The 24,169-nt window shown below is 36.2% G+C and overlaps 1 protein-coding gene across 10 annotated transcripts in view; it reads right to left on the bottom strand.

Annotated features, from left to right (window-relative positions):
* The window catches only part of PCNX1 (pecanex 1), a 168,153-nt gene that overhangs the window by 33,904 nt on the left and 110,080 nt on the right, over positions 1-24,169 (bottom strand). For all 10 annotated transcript variants that reach the window (XM_042990025.1, XM_042990024.1, XM_042990017.1 and 7 more), the window contains 9 exons: positions 23,754-23,925; positions 22,958-23,068; positions 19,758-19,849; positions 12,696-12,805; positions 12,205-12,310; positions 9,215-9,307; positions 8,418-8,568; positions 3,038-3,179; positions 2,148-2,325 (listed from right to left, as the gene is read on the bottom strand). In XM_042990025.1, coding sequence (XP_042845959.1) covers positions 2,148-2,325; positions 3,038-3,179; positions 8,418-8,568; positions 9,215-9,307; positions 12,205-12,310; positions 12,696-12,805; positions 19,758-19,849; positions 22,958-23,068; positions 23,754-23,925 — 1,155 coding nt within the window. The remainder of the gene's footprint in view (positions 1-2,147; positions 2,326-3,037; positions 3,180-8,417; positions 8,569-9,214; positions 9,308-12,204; positions 12,311-12,695; positions 12,806-19,757; positions 19,850-22,957; positions 23,069-23,753; positions 23,926-24,169) is intronic.

Below are 24,169 nucleotides of genomic sequence, written 5' to 3'. Positions count from 1 at the left end.
TAGTGCATATTAGGCATCTGATCATAACCTCAATTGGTATGGTCAATGGAAACACAACACACGTTTTAAATTTATGTAAATTAGTATTTGTTTTGTTGTTGAACACGTCTTCAACACTGAAATAGAATTACTGTGTTTGTCCAAAATTGCCTCTGCATGGCAGGCAATGCAAGGTCCAATTCACAAAACAGACACAGAATCTTAAAAACAAGAGGTTCAGACTAACTTGGTGCCATGATTCAGGCATCAAGCACCTCAATTAACTGAACGATTTCAGTTAATTTGCAAATGAACCTGTTTAACTCCCAATTAAAAAAAAAGAAACCTCAACTTCAACCAATTGGAAAAAGCAGATGAACTCCTGCATTCTTCTCCGTGACTCAAATTTATGCCGGTAATCCTTGATACTAACGTGATCAGGATGTCAGGAAGTAAAAGCAGTGTGTGTATTATCAAGATGCCATTATTCATGGTCTAAAAGCAGTGATTCAGAAAACTTCAGATTCTAAATATGAAACAGACTGAACTCAAATTTTGACTGTAACACTGAGGAAAAAATGATACGCAATTACATGGATAAGTGGGTAGTGGATAAAAATTTCTGTATACATTCATAGTAATTTTTTTCTTGTAAGATTATTAAATTGATGGTGCATCTTACAATGATATCTTAAAAACTATATCTAGAAATCTCTTAAAAATTACTTGCTTACTATCATTGTTAAATTCTATCACCTAACCTTACTAATGCAAACCCCTTAAGGGCAGAGCTTTCTCTATTTTGTTCACTGATGTAGCCTCAGCATCTAGAACAGCTGTGGAACACTGTATGCTCTCAAGAACAATTTGCTTAACAAATGAAAGTATTAAGAAAATCCAAACTAATTCAAGTTAAGACTATTTCAAAGACTGTTTCTATTTTATTGCAACTTTCACTTTTTCCCCCAACAGTATACTAAGATGCCCTACAATTTCCAGTCTAAATATTTAAATTTGTGAGAAACCACATGCTTCTTTATACAAACAATTCTTTGATTAACTTTCTGGCTTCCTCCTTTGGTTACCCATGCTCACTAGAAGAGGAAATAAATGATAAAAATGCATACAAATTAGTGACCGAGCAAACATAATACTGCAATATTCTAGAAGCTACTTAGTACAACATTTAGCACAATATTTTGAAATGGACTATCACTAAAACCTGTTCAGATTAACGTTTTCCACTTGTACTATTCCCATCCTAGGTTAGACCTCTATCACATCTCAATTACTGTCACAGTCTCTTAAACTGTTCTCCATACCTTTGGGTTCTCTCTTCCCCAAGTCATCCCAATGTAGCTGACCAGGCTAACTTGCCTAAAATTGGGCTTTCATTGTGTTTTGTAGCTGCTCATATGCTTCAGCTCTCTGTTACCTATCAAATGGGATAATATATGTCAAAGTCCTTTGTATGTGGTCAGCGTTAACATGAAATCTAAACTCTATTTAATTTATAAATAATCTGATTGCACAACTTATTTCATTGAGAAAGGTAGTAGTATGGTTCAGCAAAAAGATTCTTGGAATGGGAGGCAGAAGACCCAGATTTTGTCATCTCATTTGTAAAAGGACTAAAAGTACCTCTCTTATGGGTGGATAATAAATCTCAGAAGCATTTTGTAATTTTCAGAGTATTCTGCAAATGTCACCATGAAACTAATTTCTGATTCCTCCCACACGGCCTCACTGCCTTCAGTATTTACCATCTTCATTCAGCTATCAGGTTATTTCCTCCCTCCATCTATCTAGCAGCCCACAGCCCAGTGCAATTATTACCCCATCTATTTCTAGGATTATTCAAAACCACATCCACTTTTGGAAGATCCTATGGACTTAAAAATACACAGCTAGTGGTGTTTCTCTAAATTTTCTATATAACTTAATCTTATCTTCCTAGCTATATAGCAAGAAACACGTCTTTTATGGATCATAGTGAGTAACATTGGTTAGGGATTCTACTATGTTTCTAAATGACTGGTTGATTGAAGAAAGATATTACTTAAAAGACAGTGAAGCAAATGGAATGCAAGCAGAATCCTCACTAAATGCTATATTACTTAGGGAGCTACTTTTTACCGATAGGGATATTCCTTTCAGTGACAAATTACCTTGTTGAAGAGTATAGACATGAAGAAGAGATCCAACAACATGGTCTCTGAAAACGCTTCATAGTCGATTTTGAAAAAGAGCACAGTGAAGAGGACTGTGACATACTGATATGTAGGGCTGCTGAAAGAGGATCGTAGCAACTTCAGACCAGCAATGGTGATCATTAAAGCACCTAATCTATAAGTTAAAGAAAGCACAACTCATCAATCAATGGCTGAAAACTTCAGAAAATCTACTAACTTCAGAAAAATCACTATTTCATTTACTATGCTTACGATACATTTACATCCAAAGTGAACTTCTAAAAATGATTTATACACCAAGCAAATCACATCCTAAAATAAACTCTTACATTCCCTTTTAACAATATGTATTATGATTCTTATTCCTTTATATAAATAAGCACACTTAAAAAAATAAATAACAGCATTGCATTTCTAATATATGGTTCTCCAGCTTCTTAATATTTGTATTGCTTTAATAGTAATAGCATTTAGCACATAAAAAACACGTATTAACGCCTACCCAACAACACGTACCTAGTCTAGTGTGTAGGCCTATACGATGACCGTATAGGCGAGTGACCACCTACACAGTCTGGTTTACACAGTACACAAAAACAGACATCTCTCTAATTGACCATCTAATGACAGAAATGAACCTTATTCAATAAATGTTCTCTCATAAAATATTAGTTGACAATAAGATGTCTAGAGTAGTGATATACAAGAGCAGGAACAGATGTTCAGGAATTTCACCTCACTTTTTTATCTTACAGTGCACTGCACTAATGAGACACTCAATTATTTGTTACTTGATCAATGTCTGAAGACACTGCCTATGACAGCCGCTAGTGGTTAAACATAGATGAGAGGAGTACTGTACTTACTCTGTATCCAGTTTTTTTGGACTAGCAATGGTTTCTGCACTGCTACTAAGTTCATTAAGAACAATCAATGGGTAGATGATATTCTTCTCCACAAAAAGAAGCCACACATGAAGTTTCTCAAACCACATCATAGTGGCTGCATCTAACAAGGCAATGTAAGAAGATCACATCATCTAGTGTACAAAATACAGGCATACCTCATTTTATTGAGCTTTACTTTACAGCACTTGGCAGATACTGGGGTTCTTCTTGGTTTTTTTCTTTGTTTACAAATTGAAGGTCTGTGGCAACTCTGCACTGAGCACGTCTATCAGCACCCTTTTCCAACAGCATCTGTCACATTTTGGTAATTCTTGCAATATTTAAAACTTTTTCATTATAATTGTATTTGTTACAGTGATCTATGATCAGTGACCTTTGATGCTATTGTTGTATTTGGGGATAACAAAAACTGGACCAATGTAAGATGGCAAACGTAACCAATAAATGTGTGTGCTCTGACTGCTCCACTGATCCACTGTTCCCCCACCTCTCTCCCTCCTTTCGGGCCTCTCTATTCCTCACGATTAAAATTAGGCCAATAACTCTACAATGCTCTTTAAATGTTCAAGTGAAAGGAAGAATCACACATCTCTCATTTTAAACCACAGGCTAGAAATTATTAAGTTTCATGAGGAAGGCGTGTTGAAAGCCAAGACAGGCCAAAAGCTAGGCCTCTTGTGCCAAGCATTAGCCAAGTTGTGACTGCAAAGGAAAAGTTCTTGGAGCAAATTAAAAGCGCTGCTCCAGTGAACGTACGAATAATAAGAAAGTACAGCCTTATTGCTGACATGGAGAAAGTCTGCGTGGTCTGCATAGAAGATCAAACTAGCCACAGCATTCCCTTAAGCCAAAACTTAATCCAGAGCAAGGTCCTAATGCTCTGCAATTCTGGGAAGGCTGAGAGGTGAGGAAGCTGCAGAAGAAAAGTCTGAAGCCAGCAGAGGTCGGTTCAGGAAGTTTAAGGAAAGAAGCCATCTCCACAACATGAAAGTGCAAGGCGAGACAGCAAGTGCATATGTAGAAGCTGCAGCAAGTTCTCCAGAAGATCCAGCTAAGATGATTCATGAAGGTGGCTCCACTAACCAACAGATTTTCAATGTGGATGAAATAGCCTTTTATTGGAAGAAGATGCCATCTAGGAATTTCATAGCTAGAGAGAAGTCAATGCCTGGCTACAAAGCCTCAAAACTCTCTTGTTAGGGGCTAACACAGCTGATGACTCTAAGTTGACACCAATGCTCACTGACCATTGTGAAAATCCTAGGGCCCTTCAGAATGATGCTAAATCTACTCTACCTGTGCTCTCCAAGTGAAACAACAAAGCCTGGATGACACATTTATTCATGACATAGTCTACTGAATATTTTAAGTCCAATGTTGAGGCCTACTGCTCAGAAAAAGAGATTCCTTTCAAAAATAGTACTGCTCGTTGGGGTACACCTGGGCAGCTCAGTCAGTTAAGTGTCCAACTTAGGCTCAGGTTATGATCTCACAGTTCGTGAGTTCGAGCCCCATGTCAGGCTCTGTACTGATAGCTTGGAGCCTGGAGCCTGCTTCGGATTCTGTCTCTGTCTCTCTCTCTCTGCCCCTTCCCAGCTTGCTGTCTCTCTCTCAAAAAAAATAAATTAAAAAAATTAAAAAAAAAATACTACTGCTCATTGACAGTGTCTGCAAACAACATCTATTCTGTAGCCCATGGGGATTCAAGGAATAATTTTGACTTTCAAGTCTTATTTAAGAAATACATTTTATAAGGCTATAGCTGCCATAGACATTGATTCCTCTGATGGATCTGGGCAAAGCAAACCGAAAAACCTTCAGAAAGAATTCACTATTCTAGATGCCATTAAGGACACTTGCAATTCGTGGAAAGAGGTCAAAATATCAATATTAACAGAAGTTTGGAAGTTGATTCCAACACTCATGGATGACCCTGAGGATTCAAGACTGCAGTGGAGAAAGTCACCGAAGATGTGGTAGAAATAGCAAGAGACCTAGAATTAGCAGTGGAGCCTGAAAATGGGACTGAACTGCTGCAGTCTCAGGATAAAACTTGAATGGATGAGGAGCTGCTTCCCACGGATGAACAAAGAAAGTGGTTTCATGAGATGGAATCTACTCCTGGTAAAGATGCTGTGAAGACTGTTGAAATGACAACAAAGGGTTTAGAATATTACGTAAACATAGTTGATAAAGCAGTGTAGGATTTTGGAGAACGACTCCAATTTTGAAGGAAGTTACTTACACTGTGGGTAAAATGATATCAAATAGCATGCTACAGAGAAATCACTCGTAAAAGGAGTCAACTGATGTAGCAGACATCACTGCTGTCTTATTCTAAGAAATTGCCACAGCCACCCCAACCTTTGGCAACCACCATCCTGATCAGTCAGCAGCCATCAACACTGAGGTGAGGGCCTCCACTAGCAAAAGGATTACAACTCGCTGGAAGCTCAGATGACGGTCACCATTTTTTGGCAAGAGAATTTTTTTAAAAAGGTATGTGCACTGTCTTTTTAGACAGAATGCTCTTGGCACACTTATTAGACTACAGGGTAAACATAGCTTTTATATGCATTGGGACACCAAAAAATTGACTTGTCTTGCTTTATATTGTGATATTCACTTTATTGCAGTGGTCCACAACCAAACCAGCAATATCTTCCAGGTATGCCGATAGTTTGGCAAAGTGACGTGAAAGGAAAATCTTACAGCACAAATTTGTCTCGGCTATAAATAAATAATGTAAGAAATCCAGTATTTCAATCACTTGCCAACTTCTATGAATTCTGATACACGTTCAGTTTTGCAACTTAGATGTGACTTAAATTTAGATGAGGGGCGCTAGGTGGCTCTGATCTCAGCTCAGGTCATGATCTCTTTGTGAGTTTGAGCCCTGCATTGGGATCTGCACTGTCATCAGATAGCCTGCTTGGAATGATATGAATTCCCTTTCTCTTAGCCCCTCCCCTGCTCATTCTCCCTCTCTAAATAAACTTAAAACATTTTTAGACGAATTTCCTTCTAAATTTTAATTCTTGGGGCGCCTGGGTGGCTCAGTCGGTTAAGCGTCCGACTTCGGCTCATGTCATGATCTCACAGTTCGTGGGTTCGAGCCCCGCGTCGGGCTCTGTGCTGACAGCTCAGAGCCTGGAGCCTGCTTCACATTCTGTGTCTCCCTCTCTCTCTGCCCCTTCCCTGCTCATGCTGTGTCTCTCTGTCTCAAAAATAAATAAACATTAAAAAAAAAATTTTTTTTTAAATAAATTTTAATTCTTGAAACCTCAGTTTTTAACCATAACTTTTTCTCATTTATGCCTATAACTTCTGGAGAAAAGTTAGTAAGATTATGAGACTGCCCTTTTTCCGAAAAAGAAATAAATGACCTATTAAAATTATCTGTTTTTAAAATCTTAAGGTACATGTGTGTGTACGGGCATATGTATGTGTATCTTATGTACATCTCAGAACATATATGAAAGTATGATATGTTTTAGATTCACACACTTCATAGAAGTCTTTGCACTGTCAGTAATGTTTTTTATAATACTTTCACCTTATTTCATTGGGGAAAGTATCTAGGATAAACTGAAAGATTTAAAATAAGGTTCTGTAGCTATCTGAAAACATAGCTGGCTTCAGGAAATGCTCTAATGAATAATCTTTTTCTTTCCATTGCTAAAGTCAATAGAAGTGAAAAGAAATAAACTTTGCTAATACCTAGTGCTTTCAATAAGTCAAACATGTTATACTGATTCAAAATTTATAAAACTTTAGACTAAATATTTTGTTAAGATCAAAAAAGAAATAATTATGATCAATGACTTACTGTAAGGAAAACTGCTCTTCAAAACAAATTGGATACACTTGCTATTTTTTGTATATGAAAGCAATACTAACAGTTCACTATGAAAATAATACATCATTCTACTAAGTTCTTTTCCTGACTGTATGAAAGAACCAGTACAGATTGTCATACAGCTTTATGTCATTTTCTCTTAATTTTTTAAATTTTTGTTTATTTATTTTGAGAGAGAGAGAGGAGGGACAAGGAAGGAGGAAGGGAAAGGAAGGGGGAGGGGGAGAGAGAGAGAGAGAGAGAGAGAGAGACAGACAGACAGACACACACACACACACAGAGGGAGAGGGAGAGAGAGAATCCCAAGCAGGCCCCGCACCGTCAGCACAGAGCCTGACGCGGGGTTTAAGCCCATCAATCAAAAAAAAACTAAAAAAACTGAAATTAAAGCATCCTGAACCGAAATTAAGAGTCAGACACTCAACCGACTGAGCCACCCAGGTGCCCCATGTCATTGTCCCTTATTAAAAGAACACATAAGAAGTATGCACAATGCCATTACTGCAACCTACAGGTTAATGTTTCATTATCTCTTCAGGATCAAACTGGTGACCAAGGTTTCAGTCCCATGATGCTCTAAGCAATTCTACTAAAAGGCCCGAGAAATTTGCTTTGAAAATGCAAAGTTAAGTTTGTAATAGAAAACTTCCAAAGGCTTCAGAGCTCTCTAAACAAGTTAATTTATCTTCAAACAATTGAAGAATTTACTCTTTACAGTAATTCATTAACTGAAAAAAAGGTTTGAGGAAAAACCACTGGTTTGTTTAATCATTGATATAATGAATGATGACATAGTTATGAACTTTTATTATTTCCCTAAAACGAGCAAGTATGGGATATTGCAAGTCATGGGGCCAATGAAGAAAGACCAAATACTTACAATAGGAAAGACAAGTCAGGATTTAAAGTGGACTGGCCTTCTACCTCTTTCTGAGTCATTCTATGCTTTACCCCAAAATCTGAGCAAGTAAGAACAATTACAAATGTTTTAAATTTCTTTTCATCTCATCAACTCTTTCCTACCTTTCTCTGGTAGGACATAGTGTCTCTGGTGGAAAGAGGAACAAAATTCTCTCTATTCCCCCTATGCTTTGAGCTAAAAATATTTCAAATAGAAATCTTAAGGAGGACTGGGTTGCCTGTACATAGAAAAGATGTAAGGAAAGGGTAAGGACTGGAAAGAGAAGCCACAAACATGCACAGAAGGATTTGTCAATGAGAGGTCTATGAAGAACAATACAGAGAGGAAGTAAATTTTGTTCTGTGGAAGCCGGGATGGTAGCATTGACATTTATCCTTCAACTGAAATTAAAGCATCCTGAAAAAGGTTTGACTCATCACAGCTTCAAATATAAGTATAATAAACACAAGCCACAGTGTTACTTAATGATACTTATTTAATGGTCTCCGTTAAAGTGTTAAAAAAAAAAAAACAAAAACCCACAATATTAAACAGAGGAGTATTAATGAAATACTTACTCCGAACTTCGTATTGATTATACTCCACTGTCTTCAGCAGAGGGTGAGAAAAACAGTGCCATGGTAGCTGTTTTCTAACTTGAGGCAGCACATAATGGGTTACAAAACCTACAAAGCCGACCAATGCATATAACACATACTTGAGAGCAGGCTAAAAGAAGAATAAAATTGAGAAAATTAAAAGTGATTTTGAGAACCATAGAACTCCTAATGTGTCAGTCCAATTTCTACTTATTAATAGAAAATAGCAAAGTCAATTTGAGAAGGTAAGAACTAAAATCTGTCAACATTTTACATTGTTTTATTATGTAGTTTTTCTGAAACTTGTACCAGCGTTGCCCCATACGATCCACCGATACAGAGAAAAGTGGTGGTATGTCACATCCGACATCAATTACTATATGATGTCTTGGGCTTTCTCTCTCTAGGATCACTGGCTCTGGGGAAAACCAGCTGCCCTTCTGTGTGGATACTCAAGCAGCTAATGGTAAGGGCACATGGAAAGGACCTTAGATCTCTGGCCAACGATCAGTAAAGAAATAAGTCTACTAACAGCCTCAGTTGATGGCAGCCCCAAATGACTACAGCATCATAACATATCCTGAACTAGGACCATCTAGCTGAGCTACAATTATAATCAGATTCACGACTCAGAGAAACCATGAGAAAATAAATATTTGTTATTAAAACCAAACAAAACATCATATATTTCAGCATTATGGACAAATATTATAATCAAAAAATTAGCCTAAACAAAATTATTTTCCCCCAATCAAAAGATCAAAATGATTCCTTACCTGCAACACTGTGAACACCGTGCTTACATGAATAGCAAAATATAGCACACCAATTACAATGCATACTACTAGGTCAGATTGTAAACGCTCACTCTGTGGAAGAAAACAGAATTAGCCAACAATTACATAAAATTTTAAAAATATGTATTTTTTATTCCCAACTGGCAAAATATAAGAAATAATTTTTCATTGACCCTATTCTTCTAGATAGCTCTTATACATAACAATTGGCTATAAGTCTTTTCTTCAATTTCCTGATATCTTGGTTTAATACTGCAATACCAAGGAAATTAAGCTAGTTCCACACATGGAAGGAAAACTTCCAAACTCTTTCTATGAAGCCAGCATTACCTTGATTCCAAAACCAGACAGAGACCACACTAAAAAGGAGAATTATAGACCAATTTCCCTGATGAACATGGATGCAAAAATCCTCAACAAGATATTAGCCAATCGGATCCAACAATACATTAAAAAAATTACTCACCACGACCAAGTGGGATTTATACCTGGGATGCAGGGCTGGTTCAATATCCACAAAATAATCGATGTGATACATCACATCAATAAAAGAAAGGACAAGAACTATATGATCTTCTCCATAGATGCAGAGAAAGCATTGGACAAAATACAGCATCCTTTCTTATTAAAAACCCTCAAGAAAGTAGGGATAGAAGGACCACACCTCAAGATGATAAAAGCCATATATGAAAGACCCAATGCTAATATCATCCTCAATGGGGGAAAACTGAGAGCTTTCCCCCTAAGGTCAGGAGCAAGACAGGGATGTCCACTCTTGCCACTGTTATTCAACAGTGTTATTCAACAATTGGAAGTCTTAGCCGCTGCAATCGAACAACACAAGAAATAAAAGGCACCCAAATCGGCCAGGAGGAGGTCAAACTTTCACTCTTTGCACATGACATGATACTCTATATGGAAAACCCAAAAGATTCCACCAAAAAAACTGCTAGAACTGATTCATGAATTCAGCAAAGTTGCAGGGTATAAAATCAATACACAGAAATCGGTTGCATTCCTATACACCAACAATGAAGAGGAAGTGAAATCAAGGAATCAATCCCATTTACAATTGCACCAAAAACCATAAAATACCTAGGAATAAATCTAAACAAAGAGGTAAAAAACCTATACACTGCAAACTATAGAAAGCTTATGAAAGAAATTGAAGACATATAAAAAAAAAAAAAAGGGAAAAATATTCCATGCACCAGTATAAGAAGAACAAACAGTGTTAAAATGTCAATACTACTCAAAGCAATCTACATATTCAATACAATACCTATCAAAATAACAACAGCATTCTTCACAGAGCTAGGACAAATAATCCTAAAATTTGTATGGAACCAGAAAAGACCCTGAATAGCTAAAGCAATCTTGAAAAAGAAAACCAAAGCAGGAGGCATCACAATCCTGGACTTTAAGCTGTACTACAAAAGCTGTAATCATCAAAACAGTATGGTACTGGCACAAAAACAGACACACTCAGATCAATGGAACAGAACAGAGAACCCAGAAATGGACCCACAAGTGTATGGCCAACTAGTCTTTGACAAAGCAGGAAAGAATATCCAATGGAATAAAGACAGCCTCTTCAGCAAGTGGTGCTGGGAAAACGGGACACTGACATGCAGAAAAATGAACCTGGACCACTTTCTTACACCATACACAAAAATAAACTCAAAATGGATGAAAGACCTAAACGTAAGACAGGAAGCCATCAAAATCCTCGAGGAGAAAGCGGGCAAAAACCTCTTTGATCTTGGCCGCAGCAACTTCTCACTCAACATGTCTTCAGAGGCAAGGGAAACAAATGCAAAAATGAACTATTGGGACCTCATCAAAAAAACAAAGCTTCTGCACAGCAAAGGAAGCAATCAGCAAAACTAAAAGGCAACCAACAGAATGGGAGAAGATATTTGCAAACAACATATCAGATAAAGGGTTAGGATCCAAAATCTATAAAGAACTTATCAAACTCAACACCCAAAAAACAAATAATCCAGTGAAGAAATGGGCAAAAGACATGAATAGACACTTCTCCAAGGAAGACATCCAGATGGCTAACCGACACATGAAAAAATGCTTAACATCACTCATCATCAGGGAAATACAAATCAAAACCACAATGAGATACCACCTCACACCTGTCAGAGATTCAGAAATATCCTACTATATTTAACATGAAATGTCCTTTGACAACATGGAAACTAAAGCCAGAAAAAACTGAATTCTATTGTGAGGCAGTTTTGTACTTCTAAAGTTTTCTGAAGAATGTGTTAACAGCTCAAGTTCAGTAAAGGTAAGTAGTATAACTCATGACTGATATAAATACAGTTTTTCACAAATGGAAATAATCTAAAATAACAGAAAAAGAATGTTTTATGCTATCTCCATAAAGCTGATAATTACTAATACATAAATTCACTAAATTAGAAAATTTTTAAATTACCATATTTTCTTAAATATATTTCATTAGTACAGATAATTGCTCTCCCCTTCAATCTGAAAAATAAACACACACACACACACACACACACACACACACACACACACAGACAGACACACTTTTCAGGTTGCTCTTGAGAAAGAAAATACACTAAATGACTAGCAGATGATTTACAAGGACATAGTTTTTAACAACAAGAACAACACAAAATCTGATTTATGTTAATACTCATCTTTCAAATCCCAGTTTAACCTGAATAGGATTAAGAATTCTATAAACAATGAAATTACTTCATTTCACCTAATCTGAAAATGAATGCTTAGCACACTGTTTTAATTACATAGAAACAAACTTGGAGGAATGAGCATTTCATTAACAGGTTAAAATCTGACATAAAGGTAATCAACAACATACAACTATACAAACATTTTCTCCCAGTTACAAAAGGCCTTCATGAGACAACATGATGAACTGTCTAAACTTTACATATTTCAGGTGATTGTAAAAAGTTAAGACTTACAACAGAATTTCTAAGTTTTTCAGGCAGTGGATCTTTTACTTCAGACAGAGGATCTTCTGGATTTTTCTCTTCTGTTTTTGGAAAAATCTTAGATTGCACCAAAGAGCTTGAAATTTTAAAAAATGAAAAAATAGTAAGAAATACATTCATAACTTGAAAACCAGTACTTAAAGGCAAATGAAACTTATGATAAAAAATGAAGTGTTTCAAGTATATTTAGTCATTAGCAAATGAAAATGCCTAAAAAATTTAAGATGTTATAAATAAGCATACAATGAGAATTTTTATTAAAATATAGTTTTAATACTTTTTAGGAAAGAAAACGCTAACAAATATTCTCAGCCAAATTGGCTAGAATGTTCCAAAGTTAATATATTTGAAACTTAATATAGATTAAGTGAACGGTACTTTGACAAGGCAGTGGGAAAGTTAAACTTGAAAGAAATGTGAACTTCTATTTCTTTAATTCGGTAACAATTGATTTTACTTACAAAAGTACAGAGGGATCACTGCTTTGTCGACTGAGATGATAGGATATTGCCACTAATAAACCACAAAAAATGGAGAAAAGTACTGGAATATGCTGGCCATCCCAAGAATCCTGTTGGGGGAAAAAAAAAAGTTTCACAGAAAAATCTGCTTCTCACTTATCATCTATCATACAGTCCTTTTCTGTCAGTATTTTGGAGGAAGATAATTAAATTCAACAGAAACTTGTCAGCTATATTATTAATTGCATTTTATTCCACATAAATTTAGATTTATTATTTTTTAATGAGCTAGAATCTAGCTAACTAGATCACCTTCAGATAGGAATAATACATTTGCTTCTGATATGTCCTGCTGTCCAATTCTTTCATATTTTAAGTGGTATTAAGCTTATGGTAAGCTATGTTCTCCCTTTAGAAATACCAAGTAACTTGGTACACCACATGTTTGATTATATATAATAATAAATCAGGGAAAAGGCAACAGATGGTACAACACATTAGGTACAGAAGAATATTCGCACTGGTGTGCTTTTGTCCTGATACCTTTGCTCATAATATGCCATTATATCTTCCAGGAAGTTGAGTAGGCATTCAGTGCTCTTGAATAATGAACTCCATATTCCCCATAATAAATAATGCAAAGGCTAGCTTCTAAAGCCAACCAAACGTGGATGTGGATATGTCATGTCATGTCTGCTCACTGCAATTATCTCTGGAGTCTACTGGCATGGGAATTGGCAGACATTAGATAATACTGATAAAAGGAATAGTTAGAAGTTCTTAAGTATGGCCTATGATGTAAACAGCACTCTATTCCTTCTTCTTTCTCTGGGGATTCAAGAAGGGAGAATGGTAGGAGTGGAAATCCAAATTGTATTTTATTATACAACTTGCCTCCCCCCACCCCATTTAATAACAGTCTTGAAAATTATTACATATCATAACATACAGACCTTTTTTTAATGGCCACATCAAAATATCATTAGCATCATATTGAACATTATGTGTCAAGCCCCATTCTTAGATCTATGCTAAGTATTTCTTAAACAATTCTCACTACCATCCTTGAAGATATGTTCTATTGCTCCCCAATTCATAGGTGAGAAACTTAGGCACTTCTAGAGGATACAAGTAATTTGTTAAGTGGTAGAGCCAGGAACTGAACCTCCAGATTCTGGATTTGCTGAGAAGGAAGTTAAACAATATAGAAGAGTTTGAGAATGAAAGAGAGATAAATACTAAGGAAAAAAAGAAAAAGAGAAAACAAAATGTTATGTAGGAATAGCATTTGCACAGTGATAATAGGGGAAACATATGAGGTGTACAAGAGAGATGAGGAAGACCATAAGGTAGAGATGTGGGGTGAGAAGTGAAAGTTAAGTTAAGCCTACAATGGCCATAAAGCACAGTCCATGGGTAATACCTAAAATTTGACAAAATATAAGAAGTGTGAGTTAGTTAATTAAACATAGGGAGGTAAATACCAAAAGAATCAGCTCAAAGAACTGAAAGTGGTAACTCTGAGGCAGGGATAAACAGGTAGGAGATTTTTGTTCCTAGCGATAAGTCTTGTAGAAATACCTGACTCTTTGAAATATATACAAGAAAAACTTTACTAAACATTAAAACTAGGGGTGCCTGGGTGGCTCAGTCAGTTGAGCGTCTGATCCAGGCACCCCCAAATTTAGCTTTTAATGAGCTAGAAAGTTCAAGGAAAAATGGAAGAGTAACACAAGGAAGCAGAAATCAGAAAATAATAATGTAAAAGTCCATATTAATGAATAGATAAAAAGGAAAACCATTTCTAAAGGCATGCAGTGATGTCTCCCAATGTGTCTAACTGCCTAGAAGCAACTATTGTTGTCAATTTCTTGTATATTCTTCCATAATTATTCTATGTCTATACATACAAGTCATTGGTGTGTGTGTGTGTGTGTTTTAATATTTTTTAATGTTTATTTCTGAGAAACAGAGCACAAGCGGGGGAGGGGCAGCAAGAGAGGGAGATACAGAATCCGAAGCAGGCTCCAGGCTCTAAGCTGTCAGGATAGAGCCCAACGCGGGGCTCAAACTTGTGAACTGTGAGATTATTACCTGAGCCGAAGCTGGACACCAACTGACTGAGCCACCCAGGCACCTGTATGTGTTTGTGTGTGTTTTTAAAGCACAAAGGAAACATCCATTATGGGGCATATACTTTCCTTCTGATTAAAAGAAATACATTACCTTCCTTTTTATTGAAAACACACACACTCAAGAAAATGTGATATATATATATCAATCACACACATTCAGGAATATTATTCAACCTTAAAAAGGAGGAAAATCTTTTCATTTGCAACAACATGGATGAAAGTGGATGGCATTATAATAATTGAAATAAGCCAGACAAAGGCAAACACTGCATGGTGTGTGTGTGTATGTGTGTGTGTGTGTGTGTGTGTGTGTATTTTTTTTTTTTTTAACCAGAAAGTGGAATTTATAGAAACATAATACAAAAGTGGCTGCCAGGGATTGGGATGTGGGGGAAATAGGGACAGGTTGGTAAAAGAGTACAAACTTTCAATAAAGGTCTAGATGGAGGGTGCCAGAAATGAGTGCAGGTAAAAAGGTATGAACACTTCCAGTTATAGGGTAAGTCATGAAAATGTAATATAAACCATGGTGACTGTATTTAATTTTTTTTAATGTTTATTTTTGAGAGCGAGAGAGACAGAGCATGAGTGAGGGAGGGGCAGAGAAAGAGGGAGACACAGAATCTGAAGCAGGCTCCAGGCTCTGAGCTGTCAGCACAGAGCCCGACATGGGGCTCAAACCCACGAACCATGAGATTATGACCTGAGCTGAAGTTGGATGCTTAACCAACTGAGCCACCCAGGCACCCCTGTGGTAACTATATTTAATAACACAGCATTGTGTGTTTGAAAGTTGTTAGGAGAGAAGGTCTTAAAAGCTCTCATCAGGATATACATTAAAAAACCTTTGTAGGGGCGCCTGGGTGGCTCAGTCGGTTAAGCGTCCGACTTCAGCTCAGGTCACGATCTCGCGGTCCGTGAGTTCGAGCCCCGCGTCGGGCTCTGGGCTGATGGCTCAGAGCCTGGAGCCTGCTTCGGATTCTGTGTCTCCCTCTCTCTCTGCCCCTCCCCCATTCATGCTCTGTCTCTCTCTGTCTCAAAAATAAATAAACGTTAAAAAAAAAAATTAAAAAAAAAAAACAAAAAAACCTTTGTAACTGTGTGCTGAAAGATGTTAACTTGACTAACTGTGGTGATCATTTCACAATACATACAAATATCAAATATACATTGGAAACTAATATAATGATATATGTCAATTATACCTCAATTAAAAAACTAAATAAAAATAAACAAAATCTTTTTTTAAAAAGGATAAGGTCTAAGGCTCTACTGTGTAACAGGTCTAGACCTGATAACACTGTATTATATAATTGAAATTTGCTGGGAGTAGAACTTAAATGCTCTCACACACAAAAAAGATATGAGGTGATAAATGTATTAATTAACTTGATGAGAGAAATCCTTTCATAATGTGTATGTGTATCAAATATCACATACAATTTTAGTATCTTACAATTTTGTCAATTATACTTCAATAAATCTTGAAAAAAAACAAATGGTTTCTCTTGAAAATCATTCCATATTAGCACCTAAAACTCTGTTTTAAATCTGCAGGTTTATTGTAATGGGTGACACCTAAAAGTAAAATGTCTAATGGAAACACCACATCCAATAACGAAGGAAAATAATTTATCTTCCTGCCTGCCTTTAGGATACAAGGTTCTGGTTTGCAGTTTTCTAATTGCTAGATAATTATAGTTAAACAGCCCTTTGTGCACTGGGCTAGAAAAGTTATCGCACTGCTGTGACTGCAACTTCACAGTTGTAGTCAGTTTCCAAAACGACTCAGTTTCCAAAACAGGACTCAAAGCACAGATCTAAAACCTTTACACCAGGATGGTTTACAGGCAGTACACCTGGGAGAAGCTTGCATTTGGATTTCCTTGCCTCTAATTGCTTCCTGGGATTAGCCCCATCAAGTATTTCCCTCTCTACTGGGTTTTCCCTCTCCCCTTATAAATGTAATCAAGTCTTAGATCTTTCTAAAAAATAAAAACTTGAGGGGTGCCTGGGTGGCTCAGTCAGTTAAGCATCCGACTTTGGCTCAGGTCATGATCTCACAGCCGGTGGGTTGGAGCCCTGCATCAGGCTCTGTGCTGACAGCTCAGAGCCTGGAGACTGCTTCGGATTCTGTGTCTCCTTCTCTCTTTGCCCCTCCCCTCAAAAATAAACATTAATATACATAAATAAATAAATATAAAAACTTGGAAACAACCTCCACTATGTAAAAATTTCCCAACTATATTTTAGAAAGAGTATCTTACAGGGCACCTGGGTAGCTCAGTCGGCTGAGTATCCAACTCTTGATTTCAGCTCACTTCACTGATCTCAGTCTGTGGGATCAAGCCTCACTTTGGCCTCTGTGCTGAAAGCAGGAAGCCTGCTTGGGATTCTCTCTTTGCCCCTCCCCAGCTCACATGTGTACGCATTCTCTCTCGAAAAAAAAAATTTTTTTTAAAGCTTTTAAAAAGTATCTTACCTTAATCCTTAATATTTTGCAAACTCAAGCTTATATTAATCTAGCTTCCTCAGCCAAAACACCAAAGAAGCTGTTTTATTGAAGTCACCCATCACCTATTAACTGCCAAATGCAATAAAAGCTTTTTTTCAGACAATATTGCCTCTGAAGTTTCCTTTGTGGGATTCTGTTCTATCCATCACTTAAATACCGGCATTTCCCAGGGTTCTATTTGCATCCATTTCCTTGTATCAATCCAGGTTAGCAGTCTTTATTTACACTTTAATGAATTCTAAATCTTTTAACCATTACCTCAAACCTCTCTACATATCACTTCCTACTATGCATCTCTAGATACCCCATAAATATCAACAAATAAATCTGTCCACATACATAAACAACCACCTTCCTTGCTAAACTCAAAGATTTGTAATCTTAAGGCACAAGTATCTCTATCTAACCATTTGTTCAAGCCAGATCCTACCCAGAAGTCATACTGGACCCTCTTCTTTTTTCTCATTATCCATAGAGTCCCTAAATATAGTCACTAAATCCAATTTTAGTTAGGTCCCTCTTAATTTCAAGATTGCAATACAACTGACCCACTTCCGATCCTTCCTGCTTATATTTCAATCTCCTTCACACCAGAGACCAAGTAATCTCTCTGAAATGCAACACTGATCATTTCTTTACCTTACCTTGAATATTCGGATGGCCTTTCATTTCCACCCCAAAATGTTCAGGATAAAAGATATTTCATAATGCAGCCATTGCTTTCCTTTCCAGCCTTACCGAAGCCATCTTTCTGCATGTACCCAAACCTCCAGCAATTCCAAATTATTTGCTGTTTCCTGTACATAACACACTTTCTTTACAACTCCATGGCTCTTCATCCCTTGTCTCAACTAACAAATTTCTATTTGTCTGTCAAATTATTAGCTAATTTATATTTGTCTGTCTTTGGAAAATTATCTTTAATCCCTTTTGATTGAATAAGGTAGTATCTTAACTTCTGTACCTGTACCACTCTGTTTTCATAGCCTTCCTCATCCTCTACTGAAAGTGCTGGCTGACTCATGAATCATAGCTAACATATAAGCAACTCAAAAGCAGGAAATGGTGTTTAGCACAGTACTGGGCACACGGTAAATACTCCCTAAATGCAAATGAATAAATGATGCAAGAAAGGATACCATGAGGCACTTTTCTCAGTCCTTGCAACCCTATCATTCTCTGATTATCTTGCATTAATTATAAAAAAAAATAATAATAATGCCATGGGTTACAAGTTGTGTACAAGAAATCTGGGGCACCTGGGTGGCTCAGTCGGTTAAGCATCAGACTCTTGATTTCAGCTCAGGTCATGATCTCACAGCTCGTGGATTTGAGCCCCACATTGGGCTCTGTGCTGACAGTGCGGAGCCTGCTTGGGATTCTCTCTCTCCCCCTCCCTCACTGCCCCTCCCCCCACCTCAAAATAAAGAAACTTTAAAAAAAAATTTTTAAGAGTTATTTACAAGAAATTTAAATTTTTTATGTTTACAACTTGGTGATAATCTTCATTTAATTTTATTTATTTTGAGAGAGAGAGAAAGAGAGAGCATGAGTACACAAGCAAGGCAACAGCAGAAAGAGAGGGAGAGAGAGAGAATCCCAAGTAGGCTCCTCAGTGTCAATGCTGAACCTGATGCGGGGCTGGATCTCACAAACCATGAGATCATGACCTGAGCTGAAATCAAGAGTCCAATGCGCAACTGACTGAGCCACCCAGGTGCCCCTGATGGAGCTAATTAAGGCTCATCCAGATCCTTCTAAACCAATAATGACATTAAATCTCGCTGCATAAATTTTTACTGGAATTATCTTAAATTGCAGTCCTCGTGCTTGTGCCTACACATTTTAAGAAATCTTGATATGAACAGTAGTTACATTTTGTATTTTGTTATTACCATGCCCACCTCTACCCCAGACCAACCTAGTTCTAATAATGTTTCGAATTTTGACCTATAATTACCGTGTGGAAAAGGATTTACTTTTTTTTTTTTTTTAATAAATGTTTATTCATTTTTGAGAGAGAAAGCATGAGCTGGCGAGGGGCAGAGAGAGAGGGGGACAGAGGCTCTGAAGTAGGCTCTGCGCAGACAGCAGTGAGTCTGATGCAGGGCTCGAACTCATGATCCAAGAGATCATGATATGAGCTGAAGTCAGATATTCAAATGACTGAGCCACCTAGGCGCCCCCAAAAGATTTACTTTTAATAATGGGTAACTATGAAACTGCTTTTGAATTCAAAGTAAATGAGAATGAGAATAATATCCAACACATGAAGATCATGGAAATTAATGCTAAAGTGGTCTGAGGGAGCATGGGGAGAGGGAGGCTTAAATCATTATTAGTCAATTTAAAACAATCTCCATAAATAAAAATAGCCTTAAAGACAAAATCATACTACAATGTACCACTCACCTTTAAAGCCCCGTAACACAATCCATACAGTAAGGCTACCGCCACAATGCTACAGATAAAACTGTAAAGTGCTGCAAGCAAGCTTGTAGTGGCTAGAGGGGAAGGGAAAAAGATTTAGTATTTTATAAACATTTATGGAAAACACATCTGAAAAGGTCACTGAAAAATATTTAAAATGGTATAATATGGACTACAATGAAATATCTACTCATTTCACTTTTAAAAATTCAGTTAGGTCATCTTATCCTTTCCAGAGATTTTGAAATGACAAAGATGTACTATCCACAATTTTTGATACAAGACAAAATATATTCACCTTGTAAGTAATGAAAATTTACACATGGCAGAAGAAATTGGACCTATATTATGCTTCAAGAATGTACCTTATCATTTACAGAAGTATGGGAAAATGAAGCTTGCAGAGGCCTAAAAAGGAACTGGTGATAGATTAGGTATTCACTAAAACTATTAGTCTCTGTAAACAGAATGTGCATTACCCAAAGAAGTAAATTTATACTCTCATGTGTTAATTCTCACAAAAAAGTACAGATATGACTAATTACTAACTAACAACAACAACAACAACAACAACAAATAGATCCACCTCTTCAATAAGTGGTGCAGGGAAAACTGAACTAAGTGCAAAAGAATGAAACTGCACCACCTTCTCACACCATACACAGAAATAAGCTCAAAATGGATTAAAGACCTAAATGTTAAGACATGAAACCTTAAAACTATAAAAGAAAACATAGACAGTAGTCTCTTGGACATCAGTGTTAGCAATATTTTCTTGGCTCTGTCTCCTCAAACAAAAATAACAGAAGCAAAAATAAACAATTGGGACTACATTAAACTAAAAAAGCTTTTGCAGAGTGCAGGAAACTAACAACAAAACAAAAAGACAACCTACTGACTGGGAGAAGATATCTGCAAAGGACATATTCGATAAAGGGTCATTATCCAAAATATATGAGGAACTTATACAACAGAGCACAAAATGGGAGGAAAAAAAAGAAAATAATTCAATTAAAAAGTGGGCAGAGAACCTGAAGAGACATTTTTCCAAAGAAGATATACAGATGGCCAACAGACTCATGAAAAGACATTCAACATCACTAACCATCAGGGAAATACAAATCAAAACCACAATCGGGTATCACCTCACACCAGGCAGAGTGACTAGTATCAAAAAGAAAAGAAAGAACCAGTGTCAATGAGGATGTGAAGAAAAGAGAACCCTCGTGCAACTACTGATGGGCTATAAATTGGTGCAGTCGCTAAGGAAAACAGTATGGAGGTCCTATAAGAAATGAAAAATACCATAGGATCCAGTAATTCCACTTCTGGGTATTTACGCAAAGAAAATGAAAACACTAATTCAAAAAGATATATTCACCCTTAGGTTTACTGCAGCATTCTTTACAATAGTCAAGATACGGAAGCAATCTAAATGTGCATTGACAGATGAATGGATAAAGAAGATGTGTGTATGTATACTATGGAGTATCATTCAGCCACAAAGAAGAATGAAATACTGCTGTTTGCAACAACTTGGATGGATCTACAAGATATTATCCTAAGTGAAATAAGTCAGACAGAAAAAAACCAAATACCATAGGATTTCACTCGCATATAGAACCTAAAAAACAAAACAAACAAAACACAGAAACAGACTCGCAAACACATAACAAACTGGTGGTTGCCAAATTGGGGGAACGTGCAAAATAGGTAAAAGGGATAAAGAGACAAACTTCCAGCTAGAAAATAAATAAATCACAGGGATGAAAAGTACAACACAGGGAATATAGTCAATAATATTGTAATAACTTTTTAGAGTGACAGATGGCAACTGTGTTTATGGTGGTGAGCATTTCTCAACATACATAATTGTTAAATCACTGTGTGGTGCACCTGAAAGTAATATAATATTCTATGTCAACATACAACTATGCTTCAATAAAAGATTGAAAATTTTTTTTTAAATTCAGTTCTTACAAGTGGAAAAAATAGGTCCAATGGAATTACTAATAATAAGGACTAGGGAATGGCTAAGATAGCTATCTTTTATTTTTAAAATATAGATAAAATATAGATTTTTGTTAATAGTGATTTTACATAGTAAACATTTTTAAAACACCTACAGGAAAAACTTTTCTTTAGGAGATATTTAAAAAACTAACACCTTGCACAAGTTTGTAACCGACCATATAATGACTACTATAAATTACCTACTCGAAGCCCTCTCCATACCCTAAATACTGAACTGTCTTCCACCCATTAAGTTCTGCTGAAATTCACACTCCTTCAAAAATTTTTCGAAAACTTAAAAAATGCCCTAGATACATATCAACATAGGAAATGCTTAGTTTCTATTTAAAATTTAAGCCACAACAACATTTTATCAACATAAAGAAGTCTGAAGAGAAATGGACCATAAAAGTTACAGTAATTTCTTACCCTTTCAATATGTTTTCCCTAGTTGTCCACTCATCTTTCAAGTAAAATTTTAAATGGTTAAAATAAATAACAATGTATTTTAACCACAGTGTCTGCCAATAAAATTATTTTCAAGTTCTGCAAACCATTACCTATTTCAGAGTAATACTGGCATGGTCTTTCTCATTTTCAAAATAAAATATAAATGTAAGAGGGGAATAAATTTCTAAGAATATCAGTTCACAGCCACATATTCTACTCTAAAAACAGATACTTCTAAAAATCCTATCTAGTTAAATACTTTTACTAAAAGCAGCTGGTTTTGATGTCCCCATTCTAAAGAAATAATAAAGCTCTGAAACCATACTCAGAGACATACCAAATATATACACTAGTTCAAAATCCAAATACATTGGCATGTGTCAGGGGTCAATCTATTTGGGATAGATAACTTTTAAATATTTCATACATCTATACAGATTCTACCTAAACTCACTACAGCTTCTAGTTTTTGACAATAGAACGCCATCACCTCTTACAAAGTAACTCCGCTATTCCTGGATCTTTCAATAAAGTGGCAGACTTTCCTTTTTTCTATCTACAAATTAATTCCTGCTCAGTCTTTATCAAATAAATGCCTTTTTTCTTTCTAATTGAAATTCTAAAATGAAAACTGGAAAAGTATTTTAATGTTCAGTTTATTACTTAATGACCTGTAAAAGTAATACTGTAACCTGTTGTGTTTAAAAGGAAGTACTCACCATTACCACCAAAGATATGAATATCCAATTGTTCACAAAGGTACATAACAAACGTATTCACCTGAGGCAGGAGACCAATGAAAAACACTATTGGGAAACAGAGTGTAAACACTACAGAAGAAAAAAAAAGCATATTAAAAACAGTATACACATCCATCCTTCTGTTCATTTTAAAATCATAAAATGATTTAAAAAATCCAAAATGAATATAAACTACTAAGCAATTTTTAAAAAGATACCATTTTAAGTTATTTCTCTCTGCGTAACTTCTTGGATTTTAAATAATTTTTTTCTTTTATTGAAATGTTTGTTTGAGAGAGCGAGAGCGAGAGAGAGAGAGAGAGAGAGAGAGAGAGAGAGAGAACCCCCGAGCAGGCTCTGCATTGTACACTGTCAGTGCAGAAGCTAACACAGGGCTCGAACCCATGAACGAGGAGGTCGTGACTTGAGCTGAAATCAGGAGTCAGACCCTTAACCAAGTGAGCCACTGAGGCACCCCTAATTTTTCAATGGCAAAGAACAGCTTTTAAAGTTATTTCAACCACTTTCATATAATAGTAACCTGCAATACAGAATCCAAAGGAAACCTTCCATTGCATCTGTTTCAAGAACAAAAGAATTACTATGTGTTCATCATTAATTTTTTTCATTCATAATAGCCCTACAGTTTTGTTCCTCACTGAGAAAATTATAATAAACAGCAAAGTAAGCTTATTAAAACCATTTTACCTATTTATCAGGGAACTGTTTGTATATAAATAAATTAGTGTTAAGATCTGAAATAAAGATGACTCACCTATAACTAAATCCCTGGCTGATATCAGCACCAGTGGATTAGTGAAAGTTATTCCATATAATTTGAACTTGGTTGTAGTAAGGTTTCTGCTACCATAATCCAAGAGCCAAATAAGACCACAACACAAACAGAAATAAACTGGTCTACTGTAGGCAATGATACGATTATGGCCCTGAAAATGATACAAAAACAAAGTCAAGTTAATTGATTTTATGAATCACAACCAGCTAGTGAGATCTGTGATGGCTTATATTCTAAGGATTCAAAATGCATCCATATGGAAGCCAAGTTTCTGACTGTGGCAGAAGGGAATTACAAACATGGGAAGGAAGAAGAATCAAGTGAACCCTGTGATACTGGGCTGAAATTCGAGGTATCAGTATGAGCTTATTATTATTTTTTAATTTAATAGTATT

This window comes from Panthera tigris, chromosome B3 (assembly GCF_018350195.1).
Source record: "Panthera tigris isolate Pti1 chromosome B3, P.tigris_Pti1_mat1.1, whole genome shotgun sequence".
Taxonomy (NCBI): Eukaryota; Metazoa; Chordata; class Mammalia; order Carnivora; family Felidae; genus Panthera; species Panthera tigris.
This window is presented reverse-complemented; position numbering and strand designations above follow the sequence as displayed.